Consider the following 22,915-nt stretch of genomic DNA (forward strand, 5'->3'; position numbering starts at 1 on the left):
TTTATGCCACTAAATTAGGTTTTTAACGACACTTTGCATATGCCAAATTTGCTTAGCACCCTCTTTTAGTGGCATTTACCTTTTATGCCACTAAATTGGTTTTTAACGGCACTTTGTTTATGCCACTAAATATGGGTGTGAATTTATGTCACGACTGAAAAACACGACATGAACATATGGGTTCTTTCTAGTTTGTGTAGTTAACCATATGCCCAGCTTTACAAAAATGTTACCATCTAAGTATAAACGACCCTTTTGATTACTAATACATTGCACTTTACCCATGGCATTATAGCCTAGTGGTATCTTGGTGGTGGGATAAGGCTTATGACCATTAGGTCATAGGTTCGATTCCCACAAAGGGGGTTTTTCCCAGATTTATTGGGTTTCCTCCTGAATTGGTGTATAGGCATTATTGCCTAGTGGAGATGGATATGATCGGGTGGTTCTGCTGGTGGCACGATGATACTCCAGTAGTCCGTCAGTGATCCAAATTTGCCGTTCAAAAAAAAAAAAAAATACATTGCACTTCATAAATGCAACATTTATCATTCCAACATTACATATACTTAAACAACTCACCACCAATTAATAATCATCTCTAGAAGCACATAAGAATTAAATGAGGAATTTTTTTTTTCTTGACCCTTGTAACTTACAGCTTGTTAACTTCAACTTTGGCCTATACAAATCCTCCCCAAATCATCAATGATAAAACCTCATAATGCATATATATTGTTCTCTAATAGTTTAACAGAAAGAAGCTCGTTAGCAAGAGGAATACAAATAACAAGATTCATAGTCAGCTTGGAGCTATGTTTTCGATAGTGAAATTCCTACCTGAAAGAATGTTTTGACTTGTCTTGTAGAGTTTTTTTCCAAACTAGTGTAGATACAAAAAGTATTTACCTATTTGGGTACTTTGAAAAATATTTACCTATTTGGGTACTTTTCCGTATCTCTTTAATTTTTACCTAATTTATATATTTCTTTTTATTTTTCTACCCAAAGTAAAATTAGATTACTCAGAATTATAATCAGCACAAATATGAGTAATTATTTTTTGTAAAAAATAAAAAATTCTGCAAATATTCAAAAAAACTCTGCAAAAATTCAAAAATCACTATTAATAAAATGAGTAAATTACGTTTTTGGCCCCTGTGGTTATATCACATTTACTATATTAGCCCAAAATAAGATTTTTTAACATATGTGCCCTCATGGTCTCTATAACTAACTATTTTGGCCCCTATCACTAACCTCATCCATTTACTTGGTTAAATATTGATCATGTGCCCCTCACATGAGGGGCATTTATGTCAATTCACATACCCAGTTATAAATAAACCCTTTAATAATAAAAAAAAACATTTTCTTCTATCCCTCTTCATCCTTAACATTTGAGAATATCCCCTGAACCCTTATTTGAACCTTCATGATTGATTCGAACAACCATTACAACCCAATGCCACCACTCAGTCGCCACCACCTCCACCTTCCATCATGATCAGTTTGCTGGAACTACCTTTGACTCGCAACCCAACACCAGCAAAAGCCCTAGATTTAGAAGTCGCTGTTGATGGCGTGGGGGTGGTTGTGGTCGGGGTGCGGTGGGTTGGTGGCGGCACTGTGGTAGTGATGGCGGTTGCTAATTTCTTGTTATATTTTCAAGACTTCTTCAAGATTTCTTCAAATCAAACCTCACAAAATGGCATCAGCATTGATCTTCTCATCTCTACGCCGGAGATTTGGGTTAGAACCTTCCTGTATATGTATATGCATGGAAAAGAAACTCAAAGCTACAAGTAAACACAGTTGTTGTTGTATTGCAGAAAAGTCTACGTAGACAATGGCGGATCTAGAAAATTTTCATAGGGGTAACGTCTTAAAAGAAAGGGGTAACGAAATCGAAAAAACGTTAAAAAAATGTCAAATTTTTCCAAAATTTACACTACCGCCGGATCGCCAAGGGGTAGCGGAGGCTACCCCTTCTTATATGGTACATCCGCCCCTGTACGTAGATAAATATCTATGAGCAAATATAGAAACCTATTTCATTCATCTTCTTCGCCAATTATTTTTCTGACAAAACTGAATGATCATCTATCGAATTTAATGATTTGGAATTAAAAATCCATTTCAATCACACAACATCACATTGGAGATGATTACATGGAGATTAAATAACACCGAATTAACAGATTATCAAAACTAACAGTTTTAGTTTGATAAGAAGATTACAGCTCGATTGCAAGAGAACAAAACTGATCCTATCTACAAAATGATTGATGACTGCTGCTTGCTGCGTTGGGGATTTTGGGTTTTGAACCAACTTTCACCAAAATGTATGCTGTTTCAATTTAGAGAAATTACGAAAATACCCATATGATATGCCTCCCATAGTCCCATGTGACAAATAATTAACTAGGGTAAGGGATGGAGTTAGACTCAGGGGCCAAAATAGTTAGTTATAGAGACCATGGGGGCACATATGTTAAAAAATCTTATTTTGGGCTAATATAGTAAAAGTGATATAACCACAGGGGCTAAAAACGTAATTTACTCAAATTTCAAGAAATTCGAAATTTGTAACTTTATTTTATAAATTGCTTGAGTTTAAATAAACTTGTTTGAAATATCAAACTTTCCACCAGATTACTATCACTTAATCGATATAACTTAGGGGAGTAAATTTGTGAATTTATTGTTTTATTTTTTTATGAGCTTAGTTTAAACGAGGCCTAGACAATTTCAGGTTATAAAAAGAAAATAAAACAAAAAAAGAAATGGAGTTTTTTTCCCAAACTAGTATAGATTATATGGGTTTTTTATAATATTTTTTGCAGATTTTTTTTAACTTTGCAGAATTATTGTAGAATTTTTTAATATATTTTTGCAGATTTTTTGTGGATTTTTTGCAGATTTTTTTTTTTTGTAGAATTTTTCAGATTTTTTTTTTTTTGAATATTTGCAGAATTTTTTATTTTTTACAAAAAATAATTACTCATATTTTTGCTGATTCTAATTCTGTGAGTAATCTAATTTAATTTTGGGTAGAAAAATAAAAAGAAATGTATAAATTAGGTAAAAAATTAAAGGGATATAGAAAAGTACCCAAATAGGTAAATACTTTTCAAAGTACCCAAATAGGTAAATACTTTTTGTATCTACACTAGTTTAAGAAAAAACTCTCTCTTGTAAACATTGGAATATGTTTTGACATAGTTTGGTAACATTTGGAATATGTTTTGAATTGATGTTATGATATTATGATTTCAGATTTTACATTTTTATTTTATATTGTAGATAACTGATTTGAATTAATCAAATTTATACCATAAACGCTTGTAGTGGGATCTAATTTCATGCATGTTTAACTTGAAATAGTTTTATCGACACAAAATTTGTGTCATGAAAGGGTTTTTTTTTACGTTGGTAAAAAAGTTGGTAAAAAAAATGTCACTAAAACTAGTATAGATATGTATGCCAGAAAAGTCTTTTTATATATTGTGGCAAAAGAAAAGTGCCACTAAGAGTCCAAAAATTTTGTGCGATAAATTGAAAAAGTGCCACTAAAAGGCTTTAGCGTTATCACTTCTAGTGACACTTTTTTTGTGTGCCGCTCATTTTTACAGAGGTCTTTAGGAGTTAAATGTCATTTTAGTCCCTGTGGTTTGGGTCATTTTGTCAGTTTAGTCCAAAGGTTTCATTTTTCGCCTGTGGATCCAAAAAGGTTTCACCGTTGCCATTTCAGTCCACTGGGTTAGCTTCATCTATATTTTCTGTTAACGAGAAGGGCAATTCGGTCATTTTATATGTAAAAAGGTTTCACCGTTGCCATTTTAGTCCATTGGATTAACTTCATCTATTTTTTCTGTTAACGAGAAGGGCAATTCAGTCATTTTATATGTAATTCTGTTAACTAGAAGGGCAATTCGGCCATATAAAATGACCGAATTGGCCTTCTCGTTAACAGAAAAAATAGATGAAGTTAATCCAGTGGACTAAAATGGTAATGGTGAAACCTTTTTGGGCCCACAAGCGAAAAATGAAACATTTAGACTAAACTGACAAAATGACCCAAACCATAAGGACTAAAATGACATTTAACTTGGTCTTTAGTGACACTTTTTTTTGTTTTTCTGTGACATTTTTTTGTATGTCAATGACATTTTTTTTTGTAGTGCTCACACAACAAATGGACCTTCCCTCTTAAGAAAGTAATATTGATTACAAGTTGAATAGATAGACGATTACCTACCCCTATTTTTACTTGTGTTTTACCTCCTTATTTTACCGCTGTAAAGTTGTCAAATTCATGGTGATAGAACTGTGTGAGAAAGGTAACTGCATTAATGCATGTGTATAATGCCATTGAAACAGGGGACACGCGGCTTGTTGAATATGGCGGACACTTGAGGTACATCTATGGAAGAATTTAAAGGTGAAAGACACACATGCACACACGGACAAGTTAACAGACAACTTAGAAAAGTATCGAATGGGCCGATAACATTTGTTTGCATGAGGCTGGTGGAAACATAAATATCATGACTTTGAAACAGTCTTTGTTTTTTTTAATTTTTTCTTTATTTTTGTTTTGTAAGTTGAATTAACTAATTCGTTAAAAAAGTAAAGATGAATTAGATAATTAGTTTAACAAAATAATATTATCTCATGAGGTAAATCTTTGAAATGAAGGAAGTTGGGACACTATAATTTCACAAGTCTAAATGCTTTATGTGTAATATTATTTTCTGATATTTTTACATGATGAATTTTATATTGTGTTTTATTGTCACATTGTGAGTCGTTTGTTCACTTGTTGGGCTATTTTTAAGTATAAGCCCAACAAGCAGTGGCGGATCTTGCCTGTTGAACGTGTCAGGGCCGAAAGACACGGACACTAAAAAAATCCCGGGCAAGCCCGGGCCAAACATAGTATGTATAAAAAATTTCGATCGAAATGCGAAAACCTAACACTACGACCGAAAATCTTGCCCGAGCCGTGGCCCTGCCATATGCCTTCTAAGAACTGCCCCTGCCAACAAGAAAGGAGAGATGAAAGAAGCAACCCTATAAACACTCTTTTTGCAAGTAACATTACAAGAAAAAACCCTATAGGGACGATATTTATAGAGACAACATAGGTTCTCTCAATGTTGTAGAAGGCGCTAGACGCTAGTCGGGCGGTGAGATACCGCCTAGGGATTAATCGGGATTAATCGGAATGGGATTTTTGTATGTATTTTTTCAAAATTATATATATATATATATATACCCAATAATATAAAAATAATACTTCAAAATTCACATAAATACTTCAAGTTTCAGATAGTATGGTTCGATTTTGACCGATTTTGACCAATTTTGACCGCCTATGACCGCCTAGGACCGATTTTAACCGATTTTGACCGATTAATATAGTCTGATTAATCCGATTTTTGACCGCCTAGGTACCGCCTTTGACCATGGCCGATTAATTGACCGACTAGCTCAAAATTAGGCAGTTAGTGGTCGCCTAGCGCCTAGGCGCCGATTAATCGGCCGCCTAGGCCGATTTCTGCAACACTGGGTTCTCTCTATACATTACTCTATACAGACGACATGTCGTTTCTATAGGGTTTTCGTGCCTTTTAAGATAAGTTACCTTATAGGGATGACATATCATCTCTATAAGGTGAAAATAATTTTATTTTTGCTTTTTTTAATTCTCTAGTTTGTTAAATTAGACATTTTAAAAAAACGTTTTAATTTATAGAGACGACATGTTGTCTCTATAACTTTAAATGTTTTTCTTTTAATTTTATTTTATTAATGATCAATATGTATGAAAATTTAAAAAAAAATTAAAAAATAAAGTTTAACTTATAGAGACGACATGTCGCCTCTGAAAAGTTTGACTAGTCAAAAATATTTTTAATTTAGTCCGCAAAATTTCCCACCATCCCAAATTTATTTTGAAAAAAAAAAGTCTAACATATAGAGACGATATGTCAATAATTTTGTTTTTGAGTTTTTTGGTGAGGTATATGTTTTTTTTTTTTTGGGGGGTGGGGTGGGTTAGGTTTTTGGGTGGTGGTGGGAGGGTTAGGTTTTTGGGTGGTGGTGGGGTGGGGGTGGCGTTTTGGTTTTGGGTGGTGGTGTAGTGGGTTTAGGTTTTAGGTTCTTGAACACTTGTCTCTCTATAAAACTTTCTTACACTTCTTACAATTACGAGCCTTTTGTAGAATAACTTAACCCATATTAAAGTTACTATTCATTAAGAATTGGTAATTAGATAAGAGATCATGTACAAGAGAAGAATTTTGTACGAAGTGTAAGTGAGATTCATGACCACACATTTGTTTTTCTCAATTTAAAAGGGAAGGGTATGATGGTCGTTTCTCCTTTTAACTAGTTTCCCCTTTATTTTCAAACGGCTATAATTTTTTCGTACATTAATATATATTTTTTAAATTACACCGTATTAACGAGCATTTCATTCTCTTTAATTTGAGCAGGCTATTACTATAGTGTTCTTAAACATAATTTACAGGACTTTGAATACCCATTACGTGATTACATGATTTTGAATACCCAGTACCCATTATGTGATTTTGAATACCCGGTACATGAATAAGGGATTTTTGAATACCCATTACGTGATTACACTTTCAACACAAATCATTATGCATTCAATGTAAATTCATTACGTGATTAAACATCAAATATGATTTGTTATAACTAATGTTGATACAATTATGCTTATTACGTGCTTACACATTTAATAATAAAAACTTGATTGTTTATGCTTTATTACGTGGTTAAATCTCTAATATACGATATTATGTTGTTATTATAGGTTGATTTGGCTAATGTTTTGTATATGATTTATTCTTAATACATGATTAAAGCTGGAATATTAGGTGTTTCGTATGAAATGTTATGTCTTACATGTTTCGTATGAACATAATTACGTAATCACTCAGTAGTGTTTCACATAAATGCTATAATGAAATAGCGTAATCACGAAATGGGTATTTAAAATCATGTAGTCATGTAATAATACATAGTCAACTATTGTTACGTAATTACGTAATCATTTAGTGTGGTTTCACATAAAATACTAATAATGAAATAAAGTAATCACGTAATGGGTATTCAAAATCACGTAGTCACTTATTCGGTATTCAAAATCACGTAATGGATGCAAAAAAAATATTAAGAAAAAATATAGCAATAGGCTGCTCGACTTAAAGAGAATGAAATTCTCGTTAATACAATGTAATTTTTATAAAAGGAAAATATTAACGTATGAAAAGGTTATAGTCGTTTGAAAATCAAGGGGGGAGTGAGTTTATGAGTCAACATTATTGTATTTTCCTATTTTACCTTTTTCCCCACTTGTTCCTTTGTTTTTAGTTATGTAAATTCTATATTTGGGGACCACTTAATCTTAACCGTTGATTTTACAAATCAAGGGCCAAACTTCTCTCCTACACTTCGTACACTTCTTCCCTCTTGTACAATAACTTTTCTCTTATATATAGTGGAGAGTTCAAATGAGAAGAAATTCTTTGTAAGAAGAATAAAAAAGAAATTTCAAACAACAATAATGTTTCATTTAATATTTGTATTTAATTTTATTGAATGATATTTTAGTAAACTTACATAGATCATTAATTTGTAGTCTTCTTCTTTAATAACTAGCTACATTGAATTTGTAACTTATTTTTAAAATATATATTTTTTCAAAAAATAATTAATTTAGACTATAGGATAAACTACGAGTTGTGTAGAATAAAGTGTAAGATAAATTTCCACATGTGTAATAAAAAATTCGATAATGTGTAGAATATATGTAGTATAAAATTTCATGTGTGTATGATAAAATGAAATTGACTAATTAATTAGAGAGAGAATAATTAATATAAAGAGTTATAAACTATTAAATGTTTCTTTTCTTTCTTCATAGATTGATTTTCTTCTCATTCGTTCATCCCCCTATATATTTAGTTATATATAAGTTACATTAAAAAAAATTAAAATTAATATTTATAAAAAGATAATTAAACAAAAACATAAAAATAATTAATAAGTATCGCGTCTGAATCGAGCTTGTACTTAAGTCCGAGCTTAGTCTAGCTTGAGCTCGACTCAGCTTCTTTACACCCCTATTTGCAATGTTGTTTTGAGTAAAATTCATGTGGTTTCTCAAAAGTAACAAGGTTGGTATTAAGATGTGAAATATGAAAGTATCCTTAGTTCTCAGTTAATTTTTAACTGAGGTTAATCTTAGTACTCTAGGATGTTACAAAATTAAAAGTTAATACCCTAGATGGTTATTTTAAACTCTTAGTACCCAACCTTGTTACTTTCCACAAACCACAAGGACCACGTGTGTAATTAACTCTACTTTAAATAAAGAAAGCTCTATAATTAAACAATCTGTTAAAAGAGTCAAAAGGTTGATCAACCGTTGAACCATACATCGACCACTGTAAATCGACCGACGTAAATCGACCATCCATCTTATATTCTCAAAGACATACTTATATACTCGTGTTTTAAATACGTGCAGATTGAATAGGTGTAAAATTTTTGATTTTTCGTTTGAAAATTTTAAAATTATAAAGGATCCCCCAATTATTTTGCCTAAATATTATACAATATATAAATTGGGTCCCATGACTTTTCGCCCTCCGGAACTTTTGATCAAACTCCGCCACTGAGCAAGAACACAACAATGATACAATGTTACAACAAGTGGTTGGTACTTGGTAGAACTAAAAGAGTTGCATTGAAAGATTTTAATACAATTAGAGTAGTAGCAGACACAAACCAACTTTTAAATCTAAATAACAAAAACTAAGACTAGATACTTAAACCTTAAATTAGATGCATAACAATTGATTTATTTAGAGCCACACCACAAACCACACTTTATTCTTTTCAATTCCTGTATACGCGTAGACCCAGCAGCTCTCTACGTCCGATCTTCCTCCTTCATCAGTTCACCTACACATAAACAACTCGTTCTAAGTAAATGCCGTAAATATTTACCCCTTGACTTCAAAATGAGTTAATATCACTTAAAATACATGGTCCAAAATTGACATTGCATTTCTCGGGAAGTTGCATGGCCAAGCCACGATCAACACCAGAGATGGGCGGGCCGTTGACCAGCACACACAAACAGGGTTGACCTAAGACCCTGAGAGCTGTACAACACGAATCATTTGGAGGAATTGGGCTAAAAGGAGCAACTGACGCCCTACATGGAATCAGTTGAACCAATGCTGAGAAGAACGTGCTCCCGCACGGAAACCCCATGCTTCCCTGTATCATTACCCCGCCCAGCACCACCACCATAGCTACCATCAATCTATTTTGTTTCTTTCCCATTGTTTAAATTTAATTAATTAGTTATTTTTTTGCAAAACTTGTTTGTGCATATTTATAGATGGAACCATGTGTATCACACCTAATACATGTCATTCCTAAGCCTCACCATAACAGTTGCTAAACCCATATGTCATGATTTAAATACGGAATATATTTCATTAAATAAAAATACAGCTTTTTTCATGTACCTTTTTTCACCGAAGGACTTATTGAAGCCCTCCTTTGTTTCCTTTAAGATTAATGACGGAAAGCTCTTTTTCTACAAACTCTCCAGCACAAATCGGTGGATAGTTTTCAGCAAGAGGCGATTCTGCGAAATGGCCTAGGGGTTTCAGCACAGCATCCGACGCTATATGGGAAAATAGCTAGCAAAACAAAAGAAAAAGGTTTATTAAAAGTTATAAACTATAACTAAATTTTATTTTAATATGTTGATTAGTAACAATGGGCTAAAAATATTAACGCCCTCACCGTTGAGGATACTCTCCAAAGGCTTCGGTTTTCTTGTGATGCTGCTTTAATTGCGTCAAGTGTTCTGTTATTCACCACAACCTCATGCATTCCAGCTATACACTCACCGGCAGTCAACCATTCAATCTGCAAACTCAGAAGTTATATACACTTTATAACCGAACAACAACCATTCTATTTGTTACCTGTTTGCCGGTCTGAATAAGTAGACACCCGACTGGAACTTTCACTTCTACTTTCTTCCCATTCCTTAACCAAATACTTAAACCCGGAAATCTACTTCTACCATGAATTGTTAGAAAGTTAAGGTCATAATGGTATCCTGCAAAAACAGTCCCCTCTTTGCCATGACGTTTAAGGTCACTCCCAGTTGGAGCAAGAAGATGTGGGCCCTGCAATTCAAAACCGTGTAGTTCAATTGGCAAAAGTTTCAAAGTTAAATAATGACGTACTAAAAAAAACACTCACTTGCTTCATTAGACCAGTGAATGCATCATTTGGTAGCCCGAACCCAATTGCTGCCATCTCAGCAACAGCCTGATGAAAACGAGATTTAAATTATCAAAAAAAACTCGACAAATTGATAATAAAACGATGTAGAGAGTCGGTGCTAATGACACACCTCTATAGCGGACACCATTTTAGAACCCCATGAATCCATAGTCTCTTTCCATTCGGGAAAACCCTCAGGTATAACCGGCTCAGAGTTCAGCTCCTAAACAAACAAAAAAATGCAAATTAACATCTGTAATCAAAGAAACCAATAATTAGGTTAATTATAATGATCAAAAACTACGCTGAACCTGAAACTTGGTTGTTGATGGTCGAGAACCGATTCTCCACATGTACCGCCACTTTGGATCCGGACCTGTTGGAGTCAACGGTTGGCATTCTTTCGGTAACGATTTCAGCTTCTTTTGCATTTCCTCATCAACTAAACTACGAGGAACCTCAACTCCTTCCGGTGTCACACCAACCTATTATTTTATCACACATAACAATCATGAAAACCACTTTTTAGGTCTAAAAACACATGAACACCAAATCTGTTCATAATTTACATTCCAAATCCACAATTTTCCCAATTGCATTTCAATTCAACAAATATTAAAACCAATTGAACACGATAACCCTCTCAATCATCATACAATTCAATTTAGTTCTACAATATAGATGCTTTTGTTTCCATTAAACCCTAACAATTAACATTTTTCTCAAACTCATCAATCAATCTAGAATAATAACCACTAAAAATGCAATTAAACAACAGAGAATCAAAACACACAAACAATCAAGCAAATTAGGTTAACATAAAAGCTAAAATAGACCTGATAATGAAGATTAGGACGCTCCTGAAGACGCTTAAACTCATCAGGCTGTTGAAAATACCTCTCCATCATATCAATAAAGCGATCGTTATCTTGAGCAGAGCATCTTGGATCTTTTACGAGCAATGCTCCGGTTTCTCTTAGGGTTTTGCTGACTTCTGAGCAGATTGTTTTTAATTCGGGGGTTAGTGTATCGCCGGAGTGATTGGCGGATAAATACGGGTGCAGATCGATCACCGGTAGCTCCATTTGTGTGATCGGATTGTGTTTGTTTCTGGGTAAAGAGGAAAGTGGTGAGGTGAGATCCAGAAATGGTTTATTTATGTGAATTTTTTGGATGATGGCGGGAGAAGTTATTCTTACGGCAGCTCTTGCGTACCGGCCCACACTGCCTTTGACTTTTCACGCTATCTTCGGGGAAGGGTATATTGTCAAGATTTTATTACCCGTATTTTTTTATAAAAATAGTTGACAGTGGTCATGACCCTCATGCCCACCATGACCCTCCATGTCAGCGCCATGTCATTGCCCTCTAATCCACCATCCAAAACCACTATCCTAAGGGTGTGGTCATGACCCAAACCACCATCCACCCTATTTTTTGTGTGAAATATAAACAAAATATTGTTTTGATTGCGAGCACCTTTTCTTCTTTCTCGGGTAGAACAATACCGGCTACTCCATTGCCTAAGGTAAATTGTATGATGTTTTCAGATTAATAATACAATTCAAAACAAATTACAAAGTATAATTATGAAAATATAGTTAATATGAGCTGTGACAAAGGAAAAACAAATCGAATCAAAAATAACTAAAGCTAAAAACTAATATCAATTTTCAAAGTAAACAATCAGCCAAAAAACACAAAGACTTCATTTCTTTTTCTTTCAACTTAAGTCTCCCCGCTTGTATTTCGTTAAATTCGGTGAGCTTGCTCATGTTCGAAGTCATGTGTGGTCATGACCCAAACCACTATCCACCCCTTTTTTTGTATGAAATGTATTTTATTTATTTTAAATAAACAACAAATAAAATTAAATAAATTTTAGTAATAAAACCACGTAACATTCAAATTAATAAAAAAAAATAACATCCAAAGTTAAACTACATATTATAAATTAAGAAAAAAAACTACTCGTTGTTGTTAACCCGACCAAATTGCCAAACATGTTCAATCAAATCCGAACGAAGATGGTTATGCGTAGTCTCGTTGTATAACGCCCACATGTTAGATTCTTGTTGCCCTTCATCAACTGGTACAACATTCTCATGAATGTCATTAGGATCATATTCACATATGGCGTTACCTTCGTCTTCGATAATCATGTTATGCAGCAAGATACAAGCATACATACAATATCTCAATGTTTTGAGTTCAAGTGCTCGTGCTGGGTTTGCAACTATGTGCCATTTTTGTTGTAGAACCCCAAATAGACGCTCAACATCTTTCCTAGCAGATTCCTGACATTTTGCAAATTTCTTTCTTTTTTCATCTTCTGGATACGGTATAGTTTTAACAATCGCTGCATATGTTGGGTATATTCCATCAGCTAGATAATACCCGTGCTTGTATTCTACTCCTGAAACCGAAAACCTAGAATCAGGCCCCGTACCATTAATGATATCATTGAAAATATCTGACTGGCCAAGAACGTTAATGTCGTTATTCGAACCAGGAACACCAAAGAAAGCATGCCAAACCCAAAGATCATTTGATGCCACGGCTTCTAGAATTAATGTGGGATGACCATGATCACCGCGAGTAAATTGACCTCGCCATGCATTAGGGCAATTACGCCAAGGCCAATGCATACAATCTATGCTACCAAGCATTCCAGGAAAACCATGTTTACTTTCGTGTGCCTGGTACAACTTTATGATATCATTCTTTGTTGGCCTTCGTAAGTACTTCGTGCTGTATAGCTTGACCACCCCTTTGCAAAATTGATATAAACTCTCTCGTGAAGTTCTATCAGACATCTTCAAATATTCATCCCACATGTCGCTACTTGTACCGTAAGCCAATTGGCGAATTGCCGACGTACACTTTTGTAAAGTGGTAAACCCCCTTTTACCTGTAGCATCCCATCTTAATGTGAAAAATGGGTCATAATTAGCCAAATCGTTGGCTATACGTAAGAAAAGACGACGGCTCATTCGGAAACGACGCCTAAACATTTCATCTGTGTATACTGGGTTTTCGGCAAAGTAATCGGCCATCAACCTATCGTGGGCACCTACATATTTTACAAAAATATAAATTACACTAAGACATAATGGCACTTCAAAAAATATAATGCACGAAAAAAATACCTTCACGATCCCTATTTAAACATTGTTGTCGTTTTCTCCGTTTAGACGAGGTTTCTTCCTCCTCTATAATTATTTGTGCCGTTTCCATCACCACGTTCAAAAAAAATTCGTTGATCTCGTCGGAAGAAGTTGGTGACGCCATGGTGGTGGGATAACCTGTTTCTTCTTTTTCTTTGCTACTGTACGTACAAATAATATAACCGATTTAGTCCAAATTACATGAGAGATGTATAATAGAGTTGTCCAAAATTTGAAAAGAAAAAGTAATTTACTCCATAAAATATAAAACTAAATCAATTTCGTTACAACTAGAAAATATAAAAAAAAACGTTTGCGACATAAATTAAAGACGAAAACTAGAAAATATAAAAAATGATAACGACATAATTTAAAGACCCCATTTTTGAGCAATTTTCGCCTTCATTTTTTGCAACACTTCTTTATCTTTTTCCGGGAGCGAGTCGATATTTGTCGCCATTAGCTTAAAGTCTTCACGATCGGCCGCTTCTTGCATTTCTTTTTCTTTCAACTTAAGTCTCGCCGCTTGTATTTCGTTAAATTCGTTGAACTTGCTCATCAACTTATCCACCTTCGTTTCACCCGGAGTTTCATTTTTTGTCGACGCCTCTTTATTTTTGGCCGCCGCTTCCTTTTTTGCTTTGTCTCTACCATTTGGGCGCTTCAATTCCGGAATCTCCGTCACTTCATCGTCAAACTCGGGTTCGTCATTAATATTAATATGGTAACGCACATCCGAATCACCGGCACTATGTTCTATCGACTCGAATGTTTTACACCTCTTTGCTCTTGTTACTTCGTTAGGAATCGGCGCCCACTTGGGACAATTTTTAAAGATTTCCCAAGCCCCTACGTATGTGAACGCACTACCTTCTTTCGTATGGTATTTTGACATAGCTTTGGCAAAAACCGTCTCATCACTCGCCCCACTTGGCCGATTCAAATAAGCATTGTTGTAATAACCACAAAACGCCGATATCTTCTTATTCATCTCTCGATACTTTGAGCCCATTGAGTTCTCTTCTCGGTACGGTTCTTTTTGCATCAAAGCATGAAATTTGTTGCAAACCTCCTTCCAAAAACTACCAGACTTTTGATTATTACCTACAAAAAAAGTATCAAGGTGTAAATAAATGTTGTTTTATCTTGAATAAAATATTATTTTAGTATAAATACAAAAGTATAACATACCTATGATCGGACACGTAGACGTATTGGTCCACGCCCTTGCCAACGCCAACTCTTCGATCGATGTCCAAGTTTGACCTCTACCGGTGGTTAACTTTTCTTGTTCCGGCCTCTTTGAACGCTTTTTTGTAGATGTTTTCTTAGAATTTTGACGGCAATGTCATCCAAATCGTCTAACGAAGGGGTATCGGGTGTCGGTTGCGATTGGACTTTCGTATGAGTAGGCCGACTTTGGCTTTGTTGGATCGTTTTAAGTTGTTGCTGATATTGTTGTTGAAATTGGATTTGTTGAAGTTGAAATAAACTAGTAGGTTGCGGGGTTTGAGGGAGTTGCGTGAACGCGTTAGGATTCGGGGTTTGAGAGAGTTGCGTGAACGCGTTAGGGGTCGGGGTTTGAGGGAGTTGGTTGAACGCATTAGGAACTTGATTGTAGCTTGTAAAAGAAAATTGTGGAGCCGCCCACATCGGATCAACGGGTGTCCACGGGGTTCGTGGCAGGTTGTTCGGGTTGTTTGTGTCGTTTGTGTTGTTCGAGTTGCTTATATCCATGGTAGTATTAACTATAACTTAATGAGAAACACATAAAAAGAATTGCATAAATGGACAAAGAAGCATGAACAAGAAAAATTAAGAAAATCACTGTGTTTAACAAATGATGTCAATGTTATAGCATTCCTTCTAACTCCAGTTGTATTAATATCACCATTACATAACTTATTAAAAATACACATACAAACATAGACCGGAAAACCACTAAACTAAAGTAATTGCTAACCACTAACTCTACAGCAGGTAGTCACATTTTTGAGAATATTATCCTAAACCATAGAGCATTTAAGGATATAAAAATGATGTGCCAAGTTTTAAACTATATATCACGGTTCTTGGAGCACACCTTCCCTCTTTCCCTCTTCAAATTGTTCATATGCTTATGGAGCTTCCTTTTGCAGCTAATCTCTTATGATTACAGATATGAAAAAGTTACTTAAATTTATTGTCCCAAAACATAATGTCGCATCTGCGGTAAAACTGGCGGTGTGTTTGAGGTTGTTCTCAAAATAGCTCGACCCGAGCTCGAGCTTTGATTTAAACTCGCGAGCCAAGCTCGAGCTCAAATAAGTAGGCTCGAACCGAGCCAGGCTCGAACCAAGCCGAGCTCGAGTTCGAGCTTCATAAAAACATGGCGAGTCGAGCTCGGGCTCGGCCAGGCTTGTTTACACCCCTAAATTCAAACCCTATGACTTACTAAGCTGAAACAGGGTCACATATATATATATATATATAAAAGGAAAGAAACCTATGCTTAATCAACTAATCTATTGGCATTAATCAACTGATATCAATATGCTTAAAAGTTAAAGCATCAACTTGGCTTCTAAATAAATTATAAACATTCATATTAACTCAGAAGCTAAAACACAACTTATTAGAGTGGTTGAAACTTCAAAACTCAAATACGAATTCAATAACCACACATATCTGTTATTCATTAATTTTTTTTCAACTCGTCACTTGTATGCACACACAGATCAAAAGCAAAATCAACGCCCCAATTAAACAAATTAAAAGAAAAACGAAAAAAAGGATGATGATATTCATGTAACTTTCGATTATCACGAACAAAAGGAAAAAAAGGATGATGATATTCATGTAACTTTCGATTATCACGAACAAAAGGAAAAAAAGGATGATGATATTCATGTAACTTTCGATTATCACGAACAAAAGGAAAAAAAGGATGATGATATTCATGTAACTTTGGATTGAGAATTAAAAATACATATCATATAAAACAAGTACCTGGGGAACAAATATATGCTATTCTTCTCTTGTGAAATTCGATTATCACGAACAAAAGGAAAAGAATTTGTTGATTTGTTGCTGCGATTGTTCTTTTTGATGATGTTGGGGGTTAGGGTTTGCGTGAATAATGGAAAAAAGGGGGACGTGGTTGCCGTGGTTTAATTCACGCAAACCACCGTGATTTAATTAGGGGGGTGGTATAGGGCATGAATAATGGGCCTATGTGGCAAATCATGACCCAATCATGACCCCCACACCCTATAGCCTAAGTAGTGGGATTTCATGTGAAAGAGAGATAATCATAATAAAAAATTAGTTATGTATGGGATAAAAAATTTAGACGCTATTCGTAATCTCTATACATTCAACTGAGTCACAAAATCATAAATCCAAAATTCTGAAAAAAAAAGGACCCAAATATGTTTTTGGTTCATAAATTTGTAAATCTCTATACATTCAACTCAACCTGGTTCCTCGGAGGAACCGGTTCCTTCAGGTATCTTCCAGAAAAAGCTTGCAATAAAGCTGCCGGAATCGATATATCCGTTGGAATCGATTAATTGCCATTAAAACTTTAAAATCGGTTTCAAGTATTTATAAGCATATCACCTTCAACCAAAACTTAGTCCCACTCAAATCGGTTTCAACCTTCAAGTTACACCTCAAATCGGTTATGGCATGCAACGATGAAGTGGTCATGGTTTTGGAAACCAAAAGAAACCCCAAAGTTTGGAAGCACTTTAATCTGTGCCTGATGTCTGATAGCCATGAAATGGCACGTTGCAAAGGTTGTGGGAAGTTCGTGAAGGCTACGGCGAACTCGACCCTTAAAAAACACACCGACCGTCATTGTCCGGTGATAAAGACTGCGGCGAAGAAAAGCGAAGGCGGTGAATCATCCGGAACCGGTTCATTGAAGATTTAGTGTGTTTATGTGATGTTGGTTTGAGTGTATTTTATGTTAATCTTATGTTTAGTTATGATGTTTTGGTATGATATTTGGTTTTAATGTTTGGTTTTAATGTTTGGTTTTAATGTTTGGTACAGTGGCGGAACTAGACCTTCAACTCAGGGGTATCCCAAATTTTTTAGGGGTGTCCTCGTACTTGTTCAGGGGTGTCCTGTGTATAAAAATCGGGAATTTTTTTTTATACACTACTGGTAAAAACTTGAGCCGTAGCCCGGGCTACACCCGTTTACACTACAGGTTAGGTAATGTTTGGTTGTAATGTTTGGTTTTAACTTTAATGTAATTAGTTTTATTTTAATCCTGTCGGTTCTTTGTGTTTATGGAGGAACCGGTTCCAGGTAGGAACCGGGTACGACCCTATTTTTTTATAAATGTGGAACCGGGTACGAACATACAGGTTTTTTTTGAACCCGAAATCGATTCTTCTATACAACAGGTAGGAACTGAAACTGGTTCCTGATCAGGTCTACCTAGTCGAATTTGAAACCGATTATTATGCTCATCTCTGGCAATACATCCACATTTCTAGAATAATATAACCAATGCAATGAAATAATATTTCATTTCATTTCATATAACGTTTCATTTCGTTTCATATAACAACAATTACCATGGCAGGGAAATAGTGTTTCCCTGCATTTCATATAATGGACGACTAGTTACTAGGCTGTCATTTTCTCATTGGTTAAGCTAAATTACGATTTTATCTGTTTAAATTTACAGTTTTGCTATTGGTTTTGTTATTTTTCTTTCCAGCCAAATTACGCTTTTACCCTCAGTTCAAATTTATATTTTGTCATCCTTTTTGTTTTGCTCCTCTGTGAAACTAGGATTTTAACCCCGGTGTAAAATTACAATCATGCCATTGTTTTAGTTTTTTTTATATAAAATTATGGTAGTGTTCTGTTTTAATTGATTGAATCGGTATAATTTTTATTTGTGTCAGTCGGTTATCTACAACACCCTCATTTATCTTGAAAAATTACAATTTTGCCCCCAGTTTAAAATTATGGTGTTTCCATTTTTTAGTTTTTTTTAGCAAAACTATGGTCGTATTTTGTTTTAATTGGTTGACTCGATGTAAAAAAAATTTAGGTCGTGTTATAAGTAGTATATACAAGTAACCGAAGCACAAACCTACATGCTATGAGAGCGAAATATTTAGCTTAGCGCCCCGCAATACAAGCGGGGCAAAAACTAGTTAAATTACAAAACAAAAATATTATCAGCCATGACGAAGTAGCTAGCTATAGGGTGGTCAAGGTTTTCGCATTAAAGGTTTTCTTTATTGGATACGTCTTAGGTTTGAATCCCACTCATATGTCACAAACCGGGTTTAAGTTTGGGTAAAGAATCACTTGGTTGTTTTCGAACTTGTGACATTGGGAACACCCCCGTCTTCTTCCAAGGTTTACCCGGTTGTTCTTCGGTGTTAAAAACATATAAACCGATAGAAAAGGGATAATATATTCGGAAACTCAATGTTTTTGAATGATACAAGTTATCCTTATCCAAGCGTGTGGAAGTTGTATTAGTTATCCCGTTAGCGTCTCAAAGTGCTCCTACTAAAGCAATATTAATAAACAATTTTCCTACTACAAAAGATAGAATTTTTAAACCAGAAAAAGAAATTATAATTAGAATAACCAAATAATTAAATATTTAAAAAATCTTTCCTCATTTGATCAAGGAAAATTAAAAACGACCGTAATTACTCTATTCTATTCTATATTATATTTATAACCCCGTGTATTACACGGGTTGAATAAATGTAATTTTATATATTAAAAAGTTATACATATATAAACCATTTATATTGTACGAGTTGAATAAATATAATTTTATATACTAAATAATAAAAATATTATATCTTTAAAACCATGTATTTTCCTATCTATCCTGATTTGATTTATCAAACTTCTCTTTATCCAAATTTTATTTTTAAATAAACATATAATATGTTTGATTTAAGATATAATTGGAATAACTTAATTCACGTTTATCATCATTCTTTTAGGAAGTTTAATTGTATTAGTTATGAAATTCTTTGATAATCTGATATCAAGATTTTAAAATCTAAATGACTAAAAGTAAATATTTAATAAAACACATATAGTAATTAATGTTTAGCTTTTAAAATTTCTAAAAAGATTGAGCACATGTAAATGGCATGTACATTGTCATGACCTATATGCTCGTAAAGTTTAATAGTTCAGGAGAAATATTTTGAGACTAAAGTATATTTGTATTTGTAATCAATTATATTTTATTAGTGTTTCTTTAATTTGTATTTATATTTAAATGTTGTTATAAGTAAATATTATATTTTTTTAATTATAACTATTAATATACATATGACAACAAATATTGTTTTTTATTAATATCATTATTAGCAGTGTTACTTGTATTATTATGTCCTAATTATAATTGCTACCATTAATATTTTTTTTATTTTAATTATTATTTGTATAGATATAAATAATAATTATCTATAATTAGATAGAAGAGATTAAACTAAATAATATTTCGTAGGAGATTATCTATAATTAATTAAAAGATATTAAACTAAATGATAATTATCCATAGAGTACATGACCTAATATGATAACAAGTGTTCCAAACATGTTTTCTTTTATTATATAGTTTAGATTATAATATAAGTTTCTAACATATCAAACAATAGTCCAATCATGGGCAAAGGATAGTGGGGGCAGAAGGGAGCGATCAACCCCTCGAACTTTTCCCTCAGTCGTGGAGAGTACGTAGTTTTCGTGTAAAAATTTTTGGGTATATACGTTTTCGACCCCCGTTTTATAGAATTTTTTGGGCATATACGTTTTCGACCCCTCGGTCGGAAATCTCAAGCTTCGCTACTAAATCCAATAGTGTAATTTTAAGGTTTTAGGTCATGATGACCAAACTATTCTGCCTTTCCACACAAGTCACAATTAAAGGTTCATTTATTGTAAATTCTTATAATTGTGTGCAACCTCTATGAATGCTTATTATTGAGGGACAAATCCCTCCATTTGAAAAAAGTTAGAAGATCTAATTTAAGAAAAAAATAGTTTACTAATTGATGAAACAATGGTTAACCGGGCAGGGTTAACTCACTGGTCTCGTCAAGAAGGGTTAATCCCTTCCTCTCGAGGATCGCTGGCTGGATCACCGGTGGGTTGATCTCCTGCACAAGGAAACAAACCGTGACTCGTAACAAGGAGGATAGGGTGGGGGGTGCTCCTTGTTACCACTCTCCGGCGTGAGAATCAGTAGTCTGCTTGGGAAGCAAAGTATGATAGTAGTAGTAGTGAGAGAGTTGTGAAGAGATACCTCAAACCTGGTTTGGGGTTGGTATTTGTAGCCGAGGAGTGAAGGAGGAGGTGGATGGACAGACTGACGACATGCTGCACCTTTGCAGGTGTGTCAGGCATGTCGGTTGTGGAGGTGAGGCCACGTCAGCCTGTCGCTTACGTAGATCTGACAGGCGGCTGTCATTGGTGCTACTTGCTCTGTGGTGTCAGTCCCACTTGCTGAGTAGATAGGATGCGGTGCAGGCCGCATCGTTGTTCGCGGTAGCTGTAGATGTTCTCGCGTCTTACTCTTGTGATCAAGAAATACGCGAGATGCGGTGTCGGGCTGCATCGTCGCCTGTGGTGACTGTTGCTGTTATCCAGCTTCCTTGTATTGATAGAAGTGTTCACTGGACGTGGTGCTAGGCCGCATCGCTGTGAATACTTCCGTTTTCATACATCAGATGTGATGCTATGCCGCATCACTCTACCGCTCTCATATCCCAGGTAAGTCCTCCTCTATCAATGGGCAGTTTGGATTCAACCCTTGTGTCTGTGCGTTTCCGCACGGACATAGGTAGGTTGTTAGCTAGTGGGGATTTTGATAAGGGTAATGGTCACTCGCGGTCATGCTGACGCGAGATCTGGGACCATACCCCTTCAAGTCCCCCCAGTCTAGTGTTGTTGCCATATGCAAGTTGCATGTGGGAGGAGTACTGGACTATGGTGTCTAGAAGGTAGTTTGGAGTCTGGAGGAGATTCTAGACCATGTAGATGGTCTTTGCTCTTCGTAAATCAAGCTGGAGATCTGGAAGAGTCATGCGAAGCCTCTTCCGTACCGGTGAAAAAATTTCGTCTGATGCGAAATTCTCAGCCTCGAGTTTTGATCTGCTAGTGTGGTCTACCGTTTCTGACGTCATATGGGTTGGGTGCCACCTGTTGGTGTGTCGAACCAACCTTGAGACCTTGCCGGGCGGATGCACAAACTTCGAACCAATCTCTGAGATGGTGGTTGAAGGTATACACAAACTTCGAACCAACCTTTGAGGTGGTGAATGAAGAAGAGAGTTTTCTTCTGTCATGATTGGACATCGAATGATGATCCCTTTTGTGGGGTGTTCATGTTCTTCCAATTAGTTCTCTAGTAACCGCACGTCCTTTGCGGTTACCTCGTTGCTTGACATTGTTGGCCACGGTTGTGGGAACCATGTTGGGTACTTGCGTCATTGTTAGCCATGTTTGGTCGAACAATGTGAATCTGGATAATGGTCAAATAAACATGGTCATAGGCATGGTAATGCCCACCATTGTTTATCCGTCTTACAAGTAGGGTAACAAAGTCATAAGCAGACTTGTTACCGCTTGTTCGGACGCTTGCTGTTCGACGAGATCTCGTATGATAATTGGGGATCTCGTCCGCATCTCTTCCTTAGCCACTTTCCTTCACGCTCCAATACCGAGGAGTTTTCCTTGATGTAGTTTCATTCATCGATGTGAACTTAGTTGTGGCTCTTCCGTAGCAACCGTTTGCGGAAGCTATGGTTGTGTCCGCAGCGACTCATGAGTGTCTGCGGTTTTGTCACCCCATATTCGCTTGAAACGGGTGTGTTGCTCGGATGTGGCTCTTGAAGGATCAGGAGTCAGGGTTGCTGATGTGCGTGCGCGTACATTCCCTTCCTTCTTCTCGTTGAAGAAGTTGTTTATGCACCCTCTGTGGTTGTGAACCGGACAGGAGGGATTTGAAGCTTGAAGAGAATGAAGGCAATGCGGTTTACCTGTTTCTGAGATGCGGTTCAGTCCAAAGAACAATGCTGATTCTGAGTATCTGACACACCTGTACGGGCTCGTGTGTGTCATCTCCGCATATTCCACGTGTGCTCGTGGGTCTGTGCGGACATGTTTATACCCCTTAACCATGGAAAGATATAATTTTTTGGCTATTTTATGGGGTATGTAAAAAAAACGACATGCGGTATGGGTTATGGTGCGGTATACCAGAGAAACCGCATGCCACTTGTGTTTGGATAATGTTGTCGCTTTTTGTTGTATACGTGGCTGAGCGCACGTGTGAGTTGGTGGAAGTTGGTGAGATTTTCTGGCATGTGCTGAAATGAAAGGACATTTGCACTGCCCGAGGTCATTAAATG

The 22,915-nt window shown here is 35.5% G+C and overlaps 3 protein-coding genes across 4 annotated transcripts; all 3 read right to left on the reverse strand.

Moving 5' to 3' along the window:
- Nucleotides 1-8,756: 8,756 nt before the first annotated feature.
- On the reverse strand, nucleotides 8,757-11,589 carry LOC118492197. 2 transcript variants are annotated; one of them, XM_035990034.1, is made up of 8 exons: nucleotides 11,187-11,589; nucleotides 10,662-10,835; nucleotides 10,481-10,573; nucleotides 10,327-10,395; nucleotides 10,044-10,250; nucleotides 9,859-9,984; nucleotides 9,576-9,752; nucleotides 8,757-9,000 (listed from the first exon to the last, which is right to left on the reverse strand). In XM_035990034.1, exons 1-7 carry the CDS (start codon nucleotides 11,433-11,435, stop codon nucleotides 9,594-9,596), a joined length of 1,077 nt encoding a protein of 358 aa, XP_035845927.1. In that variant the 5' UTR covers nucleotides 11,436-11,589; the 3' UTR covers nucleotides 8,757-9,000; nucleotides 9,576-9,593. The 2 variants fall into 2 exon arrangements, 1 of the variants encoding a protein (XP_035845927.1); XR_004892627.1 differs by lacking the exons at nucleotides 9,576-9,752; nucleotides 9,859-9,984; nucleotides 10,044-10,250; ... (2 more) ...; nucleotides 10,662-10,835; nucleotides 11,187-11,589 and adding an exon at nucleotides 9,261-9,402.
- Nucleotides 11,590-12,317: 728 nt separating this feature from the next.
- On the reverse strand, nucleotides 12,318-16,771 carry LOC110928721 (protein ALP1-like). Its single transcript, XM_022171758.2, has 3 exons — nucleotides 16,506-16,771; nucleotides 13,500-13,678; nucleotides 12,318-13,423 (listed from the first exon to the last, which is right to left on the reverse strand). The coding sequence occupies exons 2-3, from the start codon at nucleotides 13,639-13,641 to the stop codon at nucleotides 12,318-12,320; spliced, it is 1,248 nt and encodes a 415-aa protein (XP_022027450.1). The 5' UTR covers nucleotides 13,642-13,678; nucleotides 16,506-16,771.
- Nucleotides 13,754-16,781, reverse strand: LOC110873373. Its single transcript, XM_022122294.2, has 2 exons — nucleotides 14,709-16,781; nucleotides 13,754-14,621 (listed from the first exon to the last, which is right to left on the reverse strand). Exon 2 carries the CDS (start codon nucleotides 14,560-14,562, stop codon nucleotides 13,888-13,890), a length of 675 nt encoding a protein of 224 aa, XP_021977986.1. The 5' UTR covers nucleotides 14,563-14,621; nucleotides 14,709-16,781; the 3' UTR covers nucleotides 13,754-13,887.
- Between the last annotated feature and the right edge of the window lie 6,134 nt (nucleotides 16,782-22,915).

The sequence above is a fragment of the Helianthus annuus genome, chromosome 1 (genome assembly GCF_002127325.2).
Source record: "Helianthus annuus cultivar XRQ/B chromosome 1, HanXRQr2.0-SUNRISE, whole genome shotgun sequence".
NCBI classification, from domain to species: Eukaryota; Viridiplantae; Streptophyta; class Magnoliopsida; order Asterales; family Asteraceae; genus Helianthus; species Helianthus annuus.

What these genes read in the sequence shown, in the direction of transcription:
- LOC118492197 (XM_035990034.1), bottom strand. Translation starts at nt 11,435, where the DNA reads ATGGAGCTACCGGTGATCGATCTGCACCCGTATTTATCCGCCAATCAC. An exon ending in CATCAACAACCAAGTTTCAG is followed by an intron (nt 10,574 to 10,661) that starts GTTCAGCGTAGT and finishes TTGTTTGTTTAG; the next exon opens with GAGCTGAACTCTGAGCCGGT. An exon ending in TTATTCAGACCGGCAAACAG is followed by an intron (nt 9,985 to 10,043) that starts GTAACAAATAGA and finishes CTGAGTTTGCAG; the next exon opens with ATTGAATGGTTGACTGCCGG.
- LOC110928721 (XM_022171758.2), bottom strand. Translation starts at nt 13,641, where the DNA reads ATGGCGTCACCAACTTCTTCCGACGAGATCAACGAATTTTTTTTGAAC. An exon ending in TTTAAATAGGGATCGTGAAG is followed by an intron (nt 13,424 to 13,499) that starts GTATTTTTTTCG and finishes TAAAATATGTAG; the next exon opens with GTGCCCACGATAGGTTGATG.
- LOC110873373 (XM_022122294.2), bottom strand. Translation starts at nt 14,562, where the DNA reads ATGCAAAAAGAACCGTACCGAGAAGAGAACTCAATGGGCTCAAAGTAT.